The 18,441-nt window shown below is 49.6% G+C and overlaps 1 protein-coding gene and 1 long non-coding RNA gene across 5 annotated transcripts; one reads left to right on the forward strand and one right to left on the reverse strand.

Moving 5' to 3' along the window:
* Nucleotides 1-1,912: 1,912 nt before the first annotated feature.
* On the reverse strand, nt 1,913-7,678 carry LOC129531762 (uncharacterized). Its single transcript, XR_008677148.2, has 3 exons — nt 7,339-7,678; nt 4,697-4,804; nt 1,913-3,593 (listed from the first exon to the last, which is right to left on the reverse strand). It is a non-coding gene; the product is annotated as an uncharacterized lncRNA (long non-coding RNA).
* TMEM18 (transmembrane protein 18) lies at nt 7,204-16,900 on the forward strand. 4 transcript variants are annotated; one of them, XM_055378679.2, is made up of 6 exons: nt 7,413-7,540; nt 8,557-9,037; nt 9,165-9,285; nt 11,932-11,986; nt 14,386-14,479; nt 14,561-16,900. In XM_055378679.2, exons 2-6 carry the CDS (start codon nt 9,020-9,022, stop codon nt 14,654-14,656), a joined length of 384 nt encoding a protein of 127 aa, XP_055234654.1. In that variant the 5' UTR covers nt 7,413-7,540; nt 8,557-9,019; the 3' UTR covers nt 14,657-16,900. The 4 variants fall into 4 exon arrangements, with proteins under 4 accessions (XP_030864226.1, XP_055234654.1, XP_018877107.2 ...); XM_063696095.1 differs by lacking the exon at nt 7,413-7,540 and adding an exon at nt 7,920-8,267; XM_031008366.3 differs by lacking the exon at nt 8,557-9,037 and having other exon boundaries at nt 7,204-7,540.
* The last annotated feature ends 1,541 nt before the right edge of the window (nt 16,901-18,441 follow it).

Raw genomic sequence — 18,441 nt, forward strand, 5'->3', positions numbered from 1 at the left:
GAGAGAGAGAGAGTGAGGTGGGAAGTGCCACACTTTTAAACCATCAGAACTCATGAGAGCTCACGAGACCACCGTGATCACATCGCTTCCCACCAGGCTCCTCCCCTGACATGTGGGGATTACAATTTGACATGAGATTTGGGCGAGAACACAAAGCCAAACCATATCACCATCCAAAAAATAAAGGAAGCAGCACTGTGTTTTCCATTTACATTACATCAACATGTGCAGAAAATATTTGTAAATAAACAGTGTTGGTCTCATGAACTAAAAAGAAAAGAGATAAAAAGAGGACCCCCTGAGGAAGGCAAGATAAACACCTTCATCTTTAGAGGAGGCAACAACATTCGAGTCCTAATGGTTGGTCTTTATTAGGCATGTGCCATGTGCCTGGCACAGAGCTGGGCATTTAAGGCATTTCATCCCAAATCCTTAAAACCACACATTAGAAAAGTATTATTGTCCTTATTCTCACAAAGGCAAGCTGAGGCTTTGATAATCAAAAAACAGTATTCTAAGGCCATTCCAAGTGAGAACTCATATTCACATAAAATCTTCCCTGATCTAAGGTCCATTTTCTTTTTGATATTCCACAAGCTCATAAAATTTGAGAGAAGAAAATGGAAAGAGAACCAAGTTCTGTCTGTGCTCAGTGGTACCCTTGGTGGTGTTGTGGGCCAACTTGTGTCCCCAAATTTATATGTCAGGTCCAAACCCCGCATCTCAGAAGGCTGCAGTGATTGGAGACGAGGCCTTTGAAAGGAAAGTGAGTTAAATGAGCATATAAGGGTGGGCCTCAATCCTACCTGACTGGAGTCCTTATAAGAAGAGAAGATCAGGACACAGACACACACAGGAAGATGACCCTGTGTGCACATGGGGAGATGTGTCTGCAAGCCAAGGGGAAAGGCCTCAGAAAGAACCAACCTGTCAATGTCTTAGTAATATTAGACGTTTGGCCTCCAGAACTGTAAAGAAATAAGTTTCTGCTGTTCAAGCTGCCCAGGCTGTAGTGTCTCATTATGGTGGCCCAGGAAGTCATACAGTAGTGCAGAAAGTCAGAGAACCACAGCAATTCCTAAGGAAGGACCACTTCACGTGAAGATTGGCATAAACTTCCCTGAATACCAACATCATTACAAGACACATCAGCCTAAACTTATCAACATATGTCAAGATGTGAATTTGCACCAATGAGAAATGTACACTGGGCAGGCTAAATCCTGCCAGCTTCATTCTCTATGAGTGTGCAAATTTCTGAAGACTAATTTTTATGTCAGAGAAACTGCCCTAACAATCAATGAACTCCAAAGACCAATCTGCATATTAAAGCCTCAGGAATAATCCCCTGATTTTGGCTTCTCATCTCAAGCAGGCGTTTCATACTTGTACCATCCATCCTGGGGACTTTTGTCTCTCTGTGATGCCAGGAGACTAGCAGGTACCCCTAAGCGAACACAAGGTAAACCATACCCAGCAGGGTAGCCTGGGTCTATTAATTCAGTAAGAATGAGCTATGATTGCTTTAAGTGGAACTGGAAATTTCATTGCCATTTAACAACTGCATTTAAAATTACACTTGAGTGAGCTAGAGTGCATTACAAACAAGTAGGATGGTAAACCCCAGTAATCACTGTCCAGTGCCTGGGACACCCACAAGTCTTCCCTACCTGCCCTGAATTGTTAGAGAAAATAAAAGTGGCTGCCTTGAAGGTAGCCAGAGGCCCCGAGGTTATAGGAGAGCAGAGATTTGCCCCTGCTGGCTCTCTGAGAGGGTTGCCATAGAGACAGAAGGAAAGATGAGTCCAGCCTGTATAAGTTGGGCACAGCCAGTCAGGCATAGAACAGACATGGGCAGGAAGCTGCAAACCTTGCCTTCGTGTCCCTAGTGTGAGCCATTTTCAGTGATCAGAAAAGTTGCTTTGGAGTCCTTGATGTTTCTAACCCATTGTATTAGTCCATTCTCATGCTGCTATAAAGAACTGCTCAAGACTGGGTAATTTATAAAGAAAAGAGCTTTAATTGACTCACAGTTCCTCAGGGATGGGGAGGCCACAGGAAACTTACAATCATGGCAGAAGGGGAAGCAAACACATCCTTCTTCATGTGGCGGCAGCAAGGAGAAGTGCCCAGCAAAAGGGGGAAAAGCCCCTTATAAAACCATCAGCTCTCATGAGAACTCACTCACTATCAGGAAAACAGCATGAGGGTAACTGCCCCCATGAATAAACTACCACCCATGGGGTCCCTCCCATGACACATGGGGATTATGGGAGCTACAATTCAAGATGAGATTTGGGTGGGGACACAGCCAAACCGTATCACTCATTAAGGAGGGTTAGAATAAAAATGTTATGACAAACATCTTGGAATTTCTGTAGGCATGAATTCAGAGGTTGAAAGGCCATATTTGGGCAAAACCCTCAGATACTGCCTCCTCAGTGTGTTACTTTTGGAGAGAAATGATTATTTCCTAATAATCTCCTACTATACAAAAGAATTTTCTAATTAGAGGAAAAGGGAGGGATAGCATTTTTCTTGGGTAGGGAGGGAGAGGGAAGAATGCATCTGAGTGCTGGTGCAAATCACACAAGCTTTGGAATTGGCCAAGTCAGACACCAAACTATGCTTCCAGCACTCACGAGCTATGTCCTTTCAGACAAAGGATGCTACTTCTGAGCCTCAGTTTCCTCACGGCAACGTGAGTAGAATAACACCTCTCCTACAGGGCAGCATAGAAGCATTTAGGGAATGTGTCCATCTCTGGATTTCTGCTTCCCATGGTGGCCAAGTGAGCCCGTCTAATGTCACTCTCCTGCAGGGAATATCTAGACAATGAGCAAATATAAAATGTGAGTGGAGATGAAAAGCATGGATTATGGGAGGGGAGTATAATGTATGGAAGAAACAAAGGGAAAGAGGGTTTTTATGGTTTTTAGCTTAGGGTGAGTCTGACGTCATGCAATGCGGAGTTGCCAAAACACCAACAGGAAACCCTTGGTCTTTCCCTCCTGAAGAAATTGGGAATATGCCTGCTAAAAATTGAGAAGGAAGGAGAGAATCAGAGATGGAGAACCCCAAATTCTGTGTATAACTTCCATCCAGAATTCCAGTTGACATCTGAACGCTGAATGTGTGAGGCAAACTCCACAAAACACAAGAAGGATAAAAGAACCAAATTAAGAATTCAGCTGCTGTTCAACAGGCATAGTTTGCAGTCTGTCAAACCAACTTAATGGTCTCATCACACACACACACACACACACACACAAACACACACACACACAGAGCTGGAAAAAATAACAGCCCAGACTCTCCACGACATGACATTTGCAATGCCCAACAAGTCATGCTAAATTATCCACAATTGCAGAACCGGGGAAGTGTGGCCACCGCTCTAGCGAACAGACACACTCAGAATCAGAACAATCCCCTTGCTGTGCTCAGAGGTGGAGCTTCCTGCTGTATCCCTGCTCAGAGACGGGAATCAGGGCCTGCACCCACCACCAGGATGAATCCTGCCTTGCCGCGATTTTACAGCTGCAGCGAAGGACAGTTCTGCAATCATGGGAAGTCTAATGTTCAGTCCTCATCTAATAAAGAGAAGAAAAAGAATGAGAGAGAAAAAATGAAGAAATAATGCTAAAAATTAACAATATAAATTCACAGAATCAAGAAATTTATCAAACACAAGCAACGTGAATACAAAGAAAACTAATTCTAGGCACATCGTGGTCAAACTGCTGAAACCAAGATAAACAGAATATTCTGAAAACAGAAAAATGACATGTTATCTATGGGAAAATGAGGATTAGAAACATCACTGCTTTTCTACAAGAAACTATGGCAGACAGAAAGCTGTGGAATATCTCTCATGTGGTCAAAGAAAAGAAAAAAAGCAGTATTCAACAATTCACAGAAAAAATATCCTTTAAAATGAAGACAAAACAAGAGCATTTTTCAGATGAAGCCAATTCATCCCCAATGGATCTGAACTGCATGGGATGCTTATCGCAATTCTTTAGTCTCAGAGGAAATGATACCACCTGAAAATGCTCAGAAAGGAATGAGAGCTTTGGAAATGGTAAATTAAGCATTGCTGTCAAACGCTTTATTGTAAACCGCATTGTGCAAACTGACAGAGGAATCAGATTTCACATCAGGGTCAAACTGGTGCAGCCCAGAGGCACAAAGGGAGGAACCAGGAACCTGCACAGAAGCCGCCCGGGGTCCTAGACCCAGCCCGTGAGGTTGGTGTCCTGCAGGCTGTTGCTGAGCTTGGCAAGTTCAATGGGGATAAATGGAGAACACAGTGGTGGAGATAAGGGCACTTCTGTGGCCTGATTCGCATCCAAGACATCGAAACTGAGGGCGCCCAGAGTCCAGCTCTCAGGGATCTCAGTTATTGGCCGTGATGTCTTCAGGAATGAAACCTCTGGGCTCACACCATTCTTTGGGTGTGCTACAGTGTTTAAACCTTTCCTGAGATGCACCCTGCCGTCCCCTAGGGTCCGACCCTCCTGGGCTTTCTGGCACTGTCTGAGCTGTCACCAGGCCAGGGGTCTGCACCTGGCACCCAGGCTGGCATGGGGCTATGGAGGCCAGGTCCAGGGGGTCCTGCCCACGTCAGCCTGGCTGTGGCTCTTCCTAGACAGACGCCCCTCCCAAGGCTGCCTCTGGGTCACAGGGCATAGACCTGGTCTTGGTTCCTCTCCTTTCCTCCATAACTCCTCATTGCTCCCACAGCAACGGGTAACTCTCCCCTGTGGTCTCTCCATCTAAACAATCAGCTGCCTGCTGGGACCTGAGCAATGCAAAGAACAAGAAAGCTATCAAGTACTGGCTTTAATTTGTAGAATACATTACAGCTCACAAACTTATTTTACCCATTAATAAAGCTCTTGAAAACCAATTGTATGTGGATTAAATAGCTATTTTAGAAATAAACAAAATTGGGCCAGGCGTGGTGGCTCACGCCTGTAATCCCAGCACTTTGGGAGGCCAAGGCAGGCGGATCACCTGATGTCAGGAGTTCGAGCCCAGCCTGGCCAACATGGTGAAACCCCGTGTCCACTAAAAATACAAAATTAGCCTGGCATGGTGGCACACACCGGTGATCCCAGCTACTCGGAAGGCTGAGGCAGGGAGAATCGCTTCAACCCAGGAGGCAGAGGTTGCGGTGAGCCGAGACCCTGCCACTGCACTCCAGCCTAGGCAACAAGAGCAAAAAAAAAAAAAAAAAAGGAAGGGAAGAGAAGGGATGGGTGGCTAGGGAAGGGGAAGGGAGGGGAGGGGCTTCATCCAGTCCTTTCTGGAAGCACAAAATTCCAGGTAAATGGAATAGAGTCCACTTCAGCATTCACATACCAACAGAGAGAGCAGGCCATGTTCTAGCGGCCACATTAAAATAGCAAAGAGAAAGAGATTAATTTTATTGATATATTTTATTTGGTCCAGTATGTCCAAAATATAATTTCAACATATAAGCAAAATAATACAATTGTTGATAATATATTTTACATTTTGGTACAAAGTCTTTGAAAGATGGTGTATGTTTGAAATTAAAGCACATCTCAGACTGGCGACATTTCACAAGCTTCACGTCTAAATGTCCGGCAGCCTAGCGTTGTTCAGAACGGCAGGGCAGGAGAAATGTGGAAGATGAATGTCCTGGGACTGAGAGTGAAGCTGCTGAGGGGCAGAGTTTTAACAATTTTGGAAACGTGGGTGCCAGGGCGCACAATATGTGAAAGATCTGGGAGGGGCGGCTGAGGGGAAGATGAAGAGAAAAAAATGCCAGTGACCATAGATAGTCTGTGGCTAATATTAATAGCAAGAAGAGTTTGACCCCAAATTACAGAAATTACAAGAAAACAGACACCACAAAAGAAAGGCAGGCACCGGACAGGACTGACGATGAAACTAACCCATGGAAATTAATAAGAGTGATGTTTCACATAGTAACGAAATATCATCAGGGAGATACACAGTAACAGGCCGAACTGAAGAGGACAGATCTACTCCCTGTAACTGAAAGGTCCTGTTGAAAATAGCTGAACAAGCACAGGGGAGTGAGAATGGACACAGATGAAAACCATCACACCAGCTGGGTGCGGTGGCTCATGCCTGTAATCCCAGCACTTTGGGAGGCCCAGGCGGGTAAATCACTTGAGGTCAGGAGTTCAAAACTAGCCTGGCCAACATGGTGAAACCCCGTCTCTACTAAAAATACAAAAAAAATTAGCCAGGTGAGGTGGCGAACGCCTGTAATCCCAGCTACTCGGGAGGCTGAGGCAGGAGAACAGCTTGAACCCAGGAGGCGGAGGTTGCAGGGAGCCGAGGTCGGGCCATTGCGCTCCAGCCTGGGCAACAGAGCGAGACACCGTCTTAAGAAAAAAAAAAAAAAAAAGCAGGAAAGCCAAGCCCGAGATTTCCCAAACTCAGCAACAACAGTCGTGATGTTTTGAGAGGAAGGTTGAGAAACACAAAAGAGAGGAAGATGCACTATCTACCTAACGGGATGTTCCTGGAGTTGAATACAGGAAGAATAGAGGAAAATATCAATGAAAGAAATGTTTTCCCATAAGAAGAAACCATGACCTTCTACACTGAAATGAGAGAATGCATGTTAAGTAGCATAAGCAGAAATGACCACACTGTGGAAAGATTTTAAGAAAGATCTGGGAGGGGTTAAAGCTATTTAAAAAAAAAAAAGTCCACCACTAGAACTATTTTTAGAAACATTAAACTAGTTCAAGAGCTAACATATGCAATTAAAGTATATACACTTAATAACTCATGATGTTAAAATAATAGAATGTTTAATTTGAAAATCTCAAAGTTGGGGTATAGATGTTAAAGGGAAAAAAATTTGCTGGAAGAAAATTAACTTTATATTTTTGTATCTGTCGTTGAACAACGAAGTGAAGCGTAAGAACATCTGGTAAATCTCCAAAGTGAAGACAGATAACCCTAAGCTGACCCAGACCAAGAGTGCACTGCCCTTAGGGTCGCGAGAGCAGACACCTTCCCAAGTCCTGCAGGGTCCGAGGAGTGGGCAATGTCCCCGGCTCCTGCAGGGTCTCGGGGCGGACACCGTCCTCATTGAGGCTCTGACCCTTCTAGGGAGTCCCAGGTGGGACAGGGCTGGCGTGGCGGTACAGCGCCCTGATCCTTTGAAACAAACTTCCTAAATTCCACCCGCCTCCGCCTGCTCCTCTGTTAACGAACTAAAGACGCCCTCGGCCTCCCGGCGGAGCGAGCACAAGTACCACAGCAGCGTATTAAGTTTTCCGTATTACAGCGAACACCAGGAAATATCGCGATATCTGGACCTACCAATGCCACGAAATTACCGCGAGAGGAAGCAAGCGCAAGTTTCGTGAGAAGGCCAGATCTCACGAGAGAGGATTTGGCGCCCTCCTCTGTGGATTCTGGTCAGGCCGGGTTCGGCGCTTGCTGTGAGGGTGGGCTTCCCAACACCATGCCGTCCGCCTTCTCTGTCAGCTCTTTCCCAGTCAGCATCCCAGCCGTGCTCACGGTAACTCGCGGCCCGCGTAACCACCAGTTCGGGGGAGGACAACGGAGAGGCGTAGGGTAGGCCCCACAGAGCACCTGGCCTGTGGCCAAGAAGGCCCCGGCCGCGGGCGGGGTCTTGTGGCGGAGCGCGCGCGCTGGGCAGTGTCCTGGGACCTGTGGGAGTGGCTTGGGGCCGGCGTCGGGGGCGCGCGCTGTGGGCGGGGTCCTGGGCCCTGTGGGAGGGGGCCGGGGCCGGGCGTCGGGGGCGCGAGCGCTAGGCGGGGTCCTGGGCCGTTGGGCGGGGAGGGGCGGGGCCGGGCCGGGCGGGGCGGGGCCTTGTGGAGGAGCGTGCGCAGTGAGCTGGCTCCGGGGCTCTGTGGCCCGGGCCTGGGCTGGGCGGGCGTCCTGCACCGTGCGGGCGTGGCTGAGTTGTGTGGGCGGAGCGCGAGGGGCAGGGCTTTGTTCGTGTGGGAGGTGCACGCCGGCCGGTCCAGCGTCTTGCGGGCGGGGCTTGGGCCATGTGGGCGGATCCTGGCAGTGTGGCGGGGCGTGCGTGGTGGAGCCTGATCGTGTGGGGTGGCACGGAGGAACCCTGCCCCCGTGTGGGCGGGGCGTGCGTCGTGCCGGGTTCGTCTGACAGATCCCAGGGGAGCCCACGCCCCACGTGGCCGCCAAGGGGTGACATGGGCACTCAGTGGGGTCTGGGCAGAAAGCCGTGCTCCCCTCACCTCCGTGCCTCTGGTTTTCTGGTGGGTGCATTGATGGGAGTAGATGCGCTTGTGTCCTTAAGTCATGGCGCGGCTCTGGAGAAGCCGCTGCGGTCCCCAGCAGAGAGCAGTGACACTTACAGGAGTTCTGGAGGGCTGTGCGGGGCTGCAGCTTGGAGGGCAGGGCTCGTCTCATGCAGGAGGGCGCTCAAGGAGGGGATGGGGAGGGTTGAGGACTGCTGGGATTGGCATCTGAGCATCAGGTGGGGACTGGGCAGCAGTGGATCTGAGCCTGGCTACTTCAGGTCCCTGAGCCAGACACTATCCCCAGGTACGGCAGGGTCCCGGGGAGTCCAGGAGGCGGCGGAGTGCGGCACTGTCTGGAGAGTTCAGTGTATTGCAGAGAGGTTGGAGAAAATCAAGTCTTGCACGTGGCGATGGCTCAAGATTCCCTGAGGTCTTCAGTGCTGACTGAGGAGCCTGAAATGATGATTCATGTTTTACCTTTGGGGCTGAGCCAAGTGCATCTCTTTGAGCAATCGACTTAATTTCCTTGTCGTCACCAATTATCATAACCAATTATCATCGTAAAGGATGGTAATTCCTTTAATTATACCCAGCTTAAAAACATGATTCTGTTCCACAAACGAAAGGAGCACATCAGAGATGCCTTCAGTTCTGTGTGCTTGAACTTTGAATTCCATGAATTATAGTTGCACTGAGGGGAGAATCCTGTTTCCATCCTCCTGGTTCCTTCTCCCTTTCCTGTCCCCATGTTTCTCTGAGGCCTGGCAATGCTCTCTGGATACTTGGTGAGTAGCCCAGGAGGACTCAGGAGTGAGAGGCCCCTGCCTCCTGCCCTGGGAGAAGGCTGTGGGTGGGCCGTGAACCCGGCCTTGTGTGGCAGGACAGTGAGTGTCTGCTGGTGTGTTCCTACAGCAGACGGACTGGACTGAGCCCTGGCTCATGGGGCTGGCCGCCTTCCACGCGCTCTGCGTGCTCCTCACCTGCTTGTCCTCCCGAAGCTACAGACTACAGATCGGGCACTTTCTGTGTCTAGGTGAGTAAAACAACACAAACTCCACAACTCAGATCACTGTGTGAAATGAAACTGTGTATGTTCTGTCTGTGTCTTCGAAATATATACATAGTTTTACAAGACCTCCCAACCCTCTGTCATGTGCCTGCTTCCAGGGCACTCCCGTTTTTCACTCTTGGAAGCTATAAAGAAAACTACTTTTTGGATGTTAGAGTTGAAAGGAATCTGTTGAGTTCCTGTTGCCTACCAGGGAGGTGCTGAGCACCAGCTGCACACAGGAGAGTTGGGTTTCCGGAAGTGCTGTCATTTATACAAGATGCGTCCTCGGTGGCAGCTGTGCTCATGCACTGCTTTGAATGGGAGGAAGATTGCAAACTGGGAAAGAAAAGTTCTGTGCATAAAATAAGGCATTGCCCAACTTGGTTTCAAGGATAAGGGCTACAGAACTTAGAGAAGTTAGGGAGTTGCACAGGATGACTGAGAAAGATTATTCAGAAAAGCTGAAATCATGGCACAGGGTGTGAAGAGTGAGTAAAATGTTAATAAGAAAAGAGAGGGAGCAGGTGACGGCCCTGGGAGGGCAGGAGCCCGACATGCAGAGACTGAGATGGATGGAAGGTGTGGATCAGAGGCAGAGAAACTGCAAGCCCTGGAGGACCTAAGCACTTCTGATGCTGAGCGTTACGAACACGTGTGGGTAGAAGAGGCGAGGAGGGCCTGGAGGCCTGGCTCAGGCTACTCTTGACTCTGAACATTGGGGAGACACCGAAGATTTTGCTTGGTAGTTAAAAATAACTAATTTCAGATAAGTTTAGTTAGCTGGCTGTGTGCAAAGCGGGAAATCTGAAGAAGAGATGATCTTAGAAAGACTGCAGAAGTGATGAGGGTTTGCATCACAGTGGGGGCCTATGCAAGTGAGGCACTCAGAGCAAGCTCTGTATTGAGGGTGCCCTGAGCAGTGCTGGAGTGGACCAGGCAGACAGGGCTCCTTTGCCTCCCACAGCTTCCTGGGGGACACCAGCACCAGTGATTCATCACAGACCTATGTTATCAACAGTGCCAGGTGTTGCAATGGAAAAGCCAAAAACACAGTGAACCAGGAGGAGCGGCCTGATTTAAATCACACAGTCCCCTGGGAACCCAGGGGCAAAAGGTGCATAGGCAGGAGCCAGGCAGTGAGATGCTGGCAGAGGGCAGGAGCAAGTGCCCCATGCAGAGGCCCTGAGGCAGGCACCTCAAAGAAAGGTGATGGCTTCACCAGCTGAGCTCCTGGATCTGAATAGCTTTGTCAGCTGGAGAACTGCACAAAGGGTTTGATGTTTTCTAGGATAAGGGGAAGGATGACTGCTTTCACACCGGGGTAATACTAGACACTGTGGTGCCTGCCATTACATTTCCTGTGATTCATTTCTCAAACCAGCCTAAGAGTTGGATTTTATTTGCCCATTTTTATAAATGAAACATGCAGAGGTTCTCTGACTCCCTCAGCTACACAGCTTATAACCAGCACCATCAAGATTCAAGATTCAGACTCTGCTCCAGCGTGCATTTCAGGAATAGCTGAGGAGGAGCACCTGGTGACACCCTCCCTGCCCACCTTCCTCCTGTGCCTACCGCCCTCCCCACCCTCCCTCTGTAAGGTCAGCCCTCCACACCCTCCTCCCTGCCACCATGCCCACCACCTCCTGTGTTAGCCTACCCTTCTCAGCTGCCTGGCTGTCCTGCTTCTCCTGGCCCTCCTCCTTCCCCTCCTTCCTCTCCTTCCCCCCCTTCCTCCCCGCATCCTCCCCCTCCTCCTCCTCCCTCCCCTCCCCTCCCCTCTGGTTCTTTCCCTGTGCATTCTTTTCCTCTGCTTTATTGAGTCCATTCCTGAAGGGAGGAAGTGGAGGGACTGCTCACCGTAGCCCGTAGTTTAATCTGCTTTCTGATGTGTATCAAGAAGAATGAAAGGATTTTTAGTTTGATTTACCTTGAAAGTTAAAGCATCACATTTTTCTTAATTTGCTGAATTATATTTTATTTGATTTTATGGTACCATGGGTCACTGTCTCATGGGTTTGAGTACCAGCATTACCCACGAATTAGCTGAAGACCCTGGGCCAGTCCCTAAAGTCTGTGTGCTCCTGGGAGCATGGAGGCCTTGCCCTGCCCCCACCAGCTGCCGCCCTCCCTCCCGTGCCTTTGCCTCCAGCACCCCAAAGCTGTTCGCTCCCCTCCTATGGTCATCTCAGTGGCAGTGTCCCAAGGTCAGCCCGGGAAGTGTGAGCGTGAAAAACCCTTGGTTGTCAGCTCTGGGTCTCGTGGCTCTCAGCTCCTGCTGCCATGTCCTGTGGGGCTGAACTGTGGCCGCTGTCCCTGGGGAAATGTGTGAGGTCCAGCCATGCCTGGGTGAAGCCTGGGGCCTCGGGCGGCTCTGCAGGTGCTGACCTGAGCACGGGCTCTGAGTGAGACCATAGAGCATTGGAGAACTGGAGCACTGTTGGCCTTGATTTTCTTTCTGCTAAATGGGTGAGTCCTACGACTTGACAATGTTAGGATGTTTACCTGACGTTATGTTTAAAATTAAAGTGACATTTCTATTCAGTATTCTGCTGTAAAGAATGTATAACTTTATAACGAGTAATAACGGGCCATCTAAATTCTAACATGACTTGTACCTTTTTTCAGTCATCTTAGTCTACTGTGCTGAATACATCAATGAGGCGGCTGCGATGAATTGGAGGTGAGCCCACGCCTGGGCCTGTGACCAGGTCCCTGCAGGGGTGTCCCTGGGAACGGCCCCACAGCCGGTGGGACTCGCGGAGGAGACAGTGAAGCCTAACGTGGCAGCTGTGCACAGCCCGTGCCCGTGCGTCCAGGGTTGGTGGGCTCCAGGGTGACTCCGTAAATGCTTTACCAGCGCCACAGTGGCCCTTTCTGAGCGTGGCACTGTGGGACAGTGCTGGCTGAGGCCTCTGATGGCAGAGCCAGAGAAGTGGCCGTGGGAATTTGAGCTGCAGAATAGAAACAGCAGCATTTTAGAGAACGTGGTCCGCGCTGGCCTCAGCCATGCCCTCCCCCTTGGACTGCAGGGTGGCTGCTCCATGGGGAGTCTGCACCTGAGTAGGGGGATTCTGGGTGGTCTGGGGCACCTGCCTGCCTCACCCCCGGCCCTGCATCCTGATGTCGGGGGGCACCGCTGGCAGCCCTGGCCCTGCGTCCTCTGCCCCCTCCTCTACCCCTGGCTTCATCCCAGGGGACTCGGAACCCAGCACCTGCCCAGGTTGAACCACACAGCCTCTGTCAAATGAGACCCACTGACTGTTTTTGAGTGGCCTGTGAGCCAAAAATGGCTTTTATGTTTTAAAATATAAAACAGAAAAAAAGTAAAACTGCCAGACTCTGAGCAGGAAGGAGCTGAGACTGGCCTCGTGGCCCATAAGCCCTGAACACTGATCTTGGGCCCTCACCGAAAGGGGTTGTTGAGCACTCCCTGAAATCCTTTGCTTAGACCCCGCCTGGTTTCCCTAACCCTCCCCTGACTCGGCCTCCTCCTGCCTTGCTCCTCCCTGCTCAGCCTTTCCCTCCACGACAGCGTCCCTGCAGCACTGTCTCTGTCCTCCCTCCTCCCTGCCCTCTCCTTAGCCATAAGTGGCTCACTGGGGACCCTGCCTCTCCTCCCGGATGCAGGGCCTTCACATGGTTCAGTCCCAGGAGTGGTGTTCAGTCCCTGGTGACCCTGACCTTGTCCAGAGGCTGGCACAGTGTCATCCTCCCTGAAGCCCTCCAACACCCAGATCCAGGGTGCAGCACCTTTCTGGCCCCTCCCTTCCCTCTGGCCGCAGCCTCCTGTCTTCATGCTTCTCCGAGATCTGGTTTCAAAAGCGCTGGGTTTCTTGCCTGTCCCACCTGTTGGACTGGGCACCAGGACTTCTAACAAACATCTCAAAATTCACACTTCGGTTCGACTGCTCTGCTCCCCACTCTTCATAGGGGCGGCTTCTCCCTCCAGCTTCTTAGACCAGAGACGTAACAGGGCATTGTTCAGGAAGCTCCGTCCCTCCACCTTTAAGATCAGCCACGAGCCCAGTGTGTTCCATGCCCTTCACCCCACCCTCGCCGACCTGCTGCTGACATGCAGCAGTCCCTAAGCCATCCCCCGACTGCCCAGCCTCTTGGGCATCCTGGGGAAGCGTGGGCCTCAGAGCCAAGCACTGCCCCTCAGAATGTTCCAGAGTGTCCCCAGCTCCCCCAGAGTAAACGCGGAGTCCTGCAGTGATGCCCTGCGGCCTCCTGCCAGCTCTGTCCCAGCCGTTCATGGCTGTGCCTACGACTCCACGAGGCCCCCTCACCCCCGACAGGCTTCACATTTCTCTATAGCAGCACTCGCCACATGCTTGGACTGGCTGCCTCTTCTGGGCCTCCCGTGGTATAGAGTGTAAGCGCCAGCAAGGCGGGAGCCCCATGCTCATGAGGTGTTGACCCACTGCCCACCATTACTAGCTTTGTTGATGGCATTTCCTGTGCTGGCTGCTGAGAGAATCATCAACACCCACGTGCAGATCCGCTGCCCTCCCTGGCGCTGTACCTTTGTGCAGGTGGAGATCTTCCGCCTTCCTCAGTCTTTTCTGCTAAAGAGGCACTGGCGCTGACAGCAAGAGGACCTGCTATGAGAACCAAAGGGATGGAAGGGCCTGGCACCACTCCTTCCCAGTGCAGCTGTGGAGCAGACCCAGCTGCTGTCCCTTTGTCATTTACGGGGATTATTGACGTTGTTACTCTGTAGGTTTTAAGGATTTCAAGTCATCAGTGTCTTCCAGCTAAGGTCAGATGTGCTGCTGATGACCCAGAGGGCCTGCAGGGTGACGTCTCTCTGCTGGGGGAGGCCTCGGGGTCTTCCCTGTGCTGCTGGGTGGTGTCTCCCTGTCCTGTGACCCAGTGTGTTTTCTTCATAATGAGCATTCATTGCATTTGGGACAGTACAGTGGAGATTACAGCTGCTCTCAAGGGTGGGCCCAGTGAGGGTGTTGCTCCCACCTCAGTCCACATCAGCTCTCTTCAAAGTCTTATCTAAATAGACAGTGTCACTAGAACTTTTTGGTTGTATTGCCTAGTAATTTTTTGTTTTTGTTTTTTAAACAGATTATTTTCGAAATACCAGTATTTCGACTCCAGGGGGATGTTCATTTCTATAGTATTTTCAGCCCCACTGCTGGTGAATGCCATGATCATTGTGGTACGTAGATGACACTTTCAGTTGTCTTTCTTCATGTGTATGTTTTTCAAATCTAAACATGTCTCAAACAATTGTGTTTAGGTTATGTGGGTATGGAAGACTTTGAATGTGATGACTGACCTGAAGAATGCACAAGAGAGAAGAAAGGAAAAGAAAAGGAGAAGGAAAGAAGACTGAGGGGCAGCAGCTGCTTGGAGTTTGTGTCCTTCCCGTCCACCCAGTGCAGCTCCCAGTGCTGCAGTGCGCGTGGCGTGGGCATCCTTCCAGCTGACTCATGGTTTGAAAAACCATTGTTTTATTTAAATATCCACAGCGGTAGGGCACACACTGAAGTTGGCTTTTCAGCCAGCACTGAATATATCCATCAGGACATGCGTCTTCAGGCGCCTGATCTTTATAGTCAGGCTGTGGGAACGGTCTCTGCAGAGCTTCATAACTGGGAATTTGATTTGAAGAAGTCCATGTCATATATGTAACTAGTACTAATTATAATAAATATAAAATACACAATATAAAATATGAAACTCAATAATAAACAGTGCCACCTGTACATGGGCACCATGCCCTCCTCCTCGTGCTGTGTTTTCTAGTGCATGCCACAGTTCGCAGTAGAGGGTGTTTTCACCTTCCAGGACATGGGGCAAAGTTTGGAGACACCTGGTTGTCACTGGAGCGGGTGGTGCTCCTGGCTTCTCCTGTGGAGCCCAGCGGTGATGCATAAAATCCTCTGTGCCTGGGTCAGCCACAGCACAGACAATGACTTGACATGAAATGTCAGCCGTGCTGGGGCAGAGAGACCTTGGAAGGAAGCTCTTGGAAAATACGTTGTATCTCAGTTTGATGAACCAATTCACAAGAGGCTAGGCCCTCTCTAGCAAAGTTATGGGCTGCTTTACTGAAAACAGAATGGAAGCCCTGAAGTCAACACTCCATGGAGAAGCGTGTCTTTCCTAATGTCCCGGTGTTCTGTTGATTTAGGTGCTTGGGAACACAATGCTCCCAGTTCTGTTAGGACAGGCATACTGTTACTTTGCAATATCCACTTTATAAAATAGCTCCTGCCCAGTGGCTCTTGGTTCCTGTCAAATGTGGACCTGTAGTTTAAGAATGACAGGTGGTTAGAGACCCAGATATTTAAAAATAGGTGTTCAATAAGGGAATACTCATTGTGCATTGTATCTGGATAGCATGCCTAATTGTGCATTTCTGAAAGTTACCGATTCAAAATGTAATTGGAACAGTTATCTTTGATTAGACAAGCCTGGGAAGAGAATGTGGAGGTGCAGAGCTCACCAGCCAAGTTCGTGCCCCTCTCGGGCCTTTGTGGCTGAGAAGTGGGACAGAAAGATGATTAAGGTAATGTGTCCTCCCCCTAGCATTGTCCAGGGCCGTTGTGTAGATATTTGACTTCGCTGACAGAAAAGAAACCAGGGAGTTTGTGGAGACTGTGCATTTTTAGTATAACATTTTCACCGTCTGATACGGTTTGGCTCTGTGTCCCCACCCAAACTGCATCTCAAATTGTAATCCCCATGTGTCAAGGGAGGGACCTGATGGGAGGTGATTGGATCATGGGGGTGGTTTCCTCTATGCTGTTATCATAATAGAGAGGGAGTTCTCACAAGATCTGCTGGTTTTAAAGACAGCAGTTTCCCCTGCTGTCACTGTCTCTCTCCTGCCGCCTTGTGAAGAAGGTGCTTGTTTCTCCCTCTGCCATGATTGTAAGTTTCCCGAGGCCTCCCCAGCCATGTGGAACTGAGTCAATTAAACTTCTTGTTTATAAAGTAATCCAGGTCTCAGGTAGTATCTTTATAGCAGTGTGAGAACAGACTAATAAAACATCTATATGTTATTTGGACTTAATATGGGGCTGTGTGATTGAATCTCAGTTTGCCTGTGATAAAGTAGTGTTAACAGTGTTGCTAGCTTTGCATGAATTTGATGCTGATGACATGTCAGTGTGAAACCATGACGTGTGGTCTTTGATTTTCATTCTGTATGTGTGTGTGTGTGTTTTGGAACAGTTATATTTTGGTTTTGTAAAAACAACCTTATTTTTAACTGTGTAGTAAGTTTATATTCAGTGCCTTAAAGTGCATTGTTAACAATTGTCTTGATATGTTGTCCTCATTTTAGGGAAAGTCATAGAAGCGAAAATGATCAGCAGTTGAGTAATTTACGAAAGCACAGGTGCAATCCCACTTTAAAGCACTGGGGCTTGCACAGAGCACACTGGTTTCAGGCTCCATAAATGTGGATGACTCACTGGAGAGCTTCATCTGTTTAAGTAGAACAAATGTTTTTACTCTACTGATAAAGTACAGGAAAGGAGGTTTGTGATAAAAATTATTTTTCATATTCCAAACCTGTGACACCTTACATTTATCGATTGCTATGCAATAAAATACATCTTTAATAATATGTAGTATGTTTTTTTTTGTTTTTTTTTAAGAAAATAGTATTTGTTTTGCACCTTACCGTAACTGGAAACAGGAGCACCTGGAACTTAGCTCCACCTTTGGCTGGCAGGTCCCTTTGCTGCAGCATCTGGTGCTGAGTTTTAACAAACAAACGCAATTGTGTCATTGCCAGTAGAAGAAAGTCTACTTGCACAGATAATGTATATCAAATCAGAAAGCAATATGCAACCTGAATGGCTAGCTTCTGTGAGAAGTAAAGTGGCAAGGAAATGTTAACATGTTCTTGCCCTTTACAAAATAATAAATGTTAAAAAAAAAAAAAAAAGGGCTGGAGGTGGAATTCAGGGTAAGGAGCTTCAGTGGCGCTAAGTTGAGTGGGATGCTTAAAGACAGACGAGAATTGCCGTCAGAGGTATACCGGTCAGGCCCAAGCATCTTTTCTTTGGAAAAGAACTTCAGGCTTCCTTGTCTGGACTTTGGTGGAGCACCCTTCTTCTTTCACCACGTTAACCAGAACACGTTTTCAGTGCAGCCTTCCCCTCTTTACTGAAGCCCCTCTTGCTGGTCGACTACACCAGCAAGTCGGTCCTGGGGAGGACGGGGCTGGGCTCCACATGCAGAGTTCTCGGAGGCAGGAAGGGAGCAAGCCAGGGCAGAGAAGAGGACCCAGGGGGTGGCGCTGCCCAGTCCCAGGATGGTGCGAAGATGTCTCCAAGCCCTGGTTGCTGCACAGGGAAGGCAGGATGGGGCGGCAAGGCCCACGCAGGCTGTGGGTGCCGTGCGTTGGTGGCAGCTTGTTCCGAGTGGGGCTGGAACAGTTGACAGCAAGCATCCTCATTGGCCTGGTAAGCTTTCTAGCTCCTCTTCCTCCGATGTTCCAGTTTCACAGCGGCCTGTACAGTTAGATCTTTCCTCGCTTTGGGGAAAGGTGTAGCTATTATAGTCTCCGAATCATGCTGTCATTAGAAATTGCACAAGACCTATGCCAGGGGAGGTGCTGACCGGCACAGACCCTGGCACAGGCCCTGAAAGGAACCTGAGGACAGAGAAGGAGCTCCCTGCAGCCTTCAGGCAGCCAAGCAGAGGCCTAAGTCCAAGCATGTGGCCATAGGGTCTGCTCTGTAAGCCTCAGGGCTACCGCCTTCTGCTCCAGTCCTGGGCCAAAACAGCCTTCAGCAGCTCCTGCTCCATCTGAGTGAACTGGATGTCAGCCTCCATGGGCCCTGTTGTGCATGGGGTTGATGCTCCATCTGAGTGAGCTGGGCATCTGCCTCCATGGGTCCTGTTGTGTGTAGGGTTGATGCTCCATCTCAGGGAGCTGAGCATCTGCATCTCGGGGTTCTGTTGTACATGGGGTTAATACTCCATCTGAGTGAGCTGGGCGTCCGCATCTCTGGGTTTTGTGTGCGTGGGGTTAACACTCCATCTGAGTGAGCTGAGTGACTGCCTCCATGAGTCCTGTTGTGTGTGGGGTTGATGCTCCATCTGAGTGAGTGGGGCATCTGCATCTCTGGGTCCTGTTGTGTGTGGGGTTGATGCTCC

The sequence above is a fragment of the Gorilla gorilla genome, chromosome 12, assembly GCF_029281585.2.
Source record: "Gorilla gorilla gorilla isolate KB3781 chromosome 12, NHGRI_mGorGor1-v2.1_pri, whole genome shotgun sequence".
Classification (NCBI taxonomy): Eukaryota; Metazoa; Chordata; class Mammalia; order Primates; family Hominidae; genus Gorilla; species Gorilla gorilla.

Excerpts from the sequence above, each read along its gene's own strand:
- TMEM18 (XM_019021562.4), top strand. The coding sequence starts at position 8,037 with ATGTGGGCGGATCCTGGCAGTGTGGCGGGGCGTGCGTGGTGGAGCCTG. Across the intron at positions 9,286-11,931 it reads CGGGCACTTTCTGTGTCTAG|TCATCTTAGTCTACTGTGCT; the intron begins GTGAGTAAAACA and ends ACCTTTTTTCAG. Across the intron at positions 11,987-14,385 it reads GCGGCTGCGATGAATTGGAG|ATTATTTTCGAAATACCAGT; the intron begins GTGAGCCCACGC and ends TTTTTTAAACAG.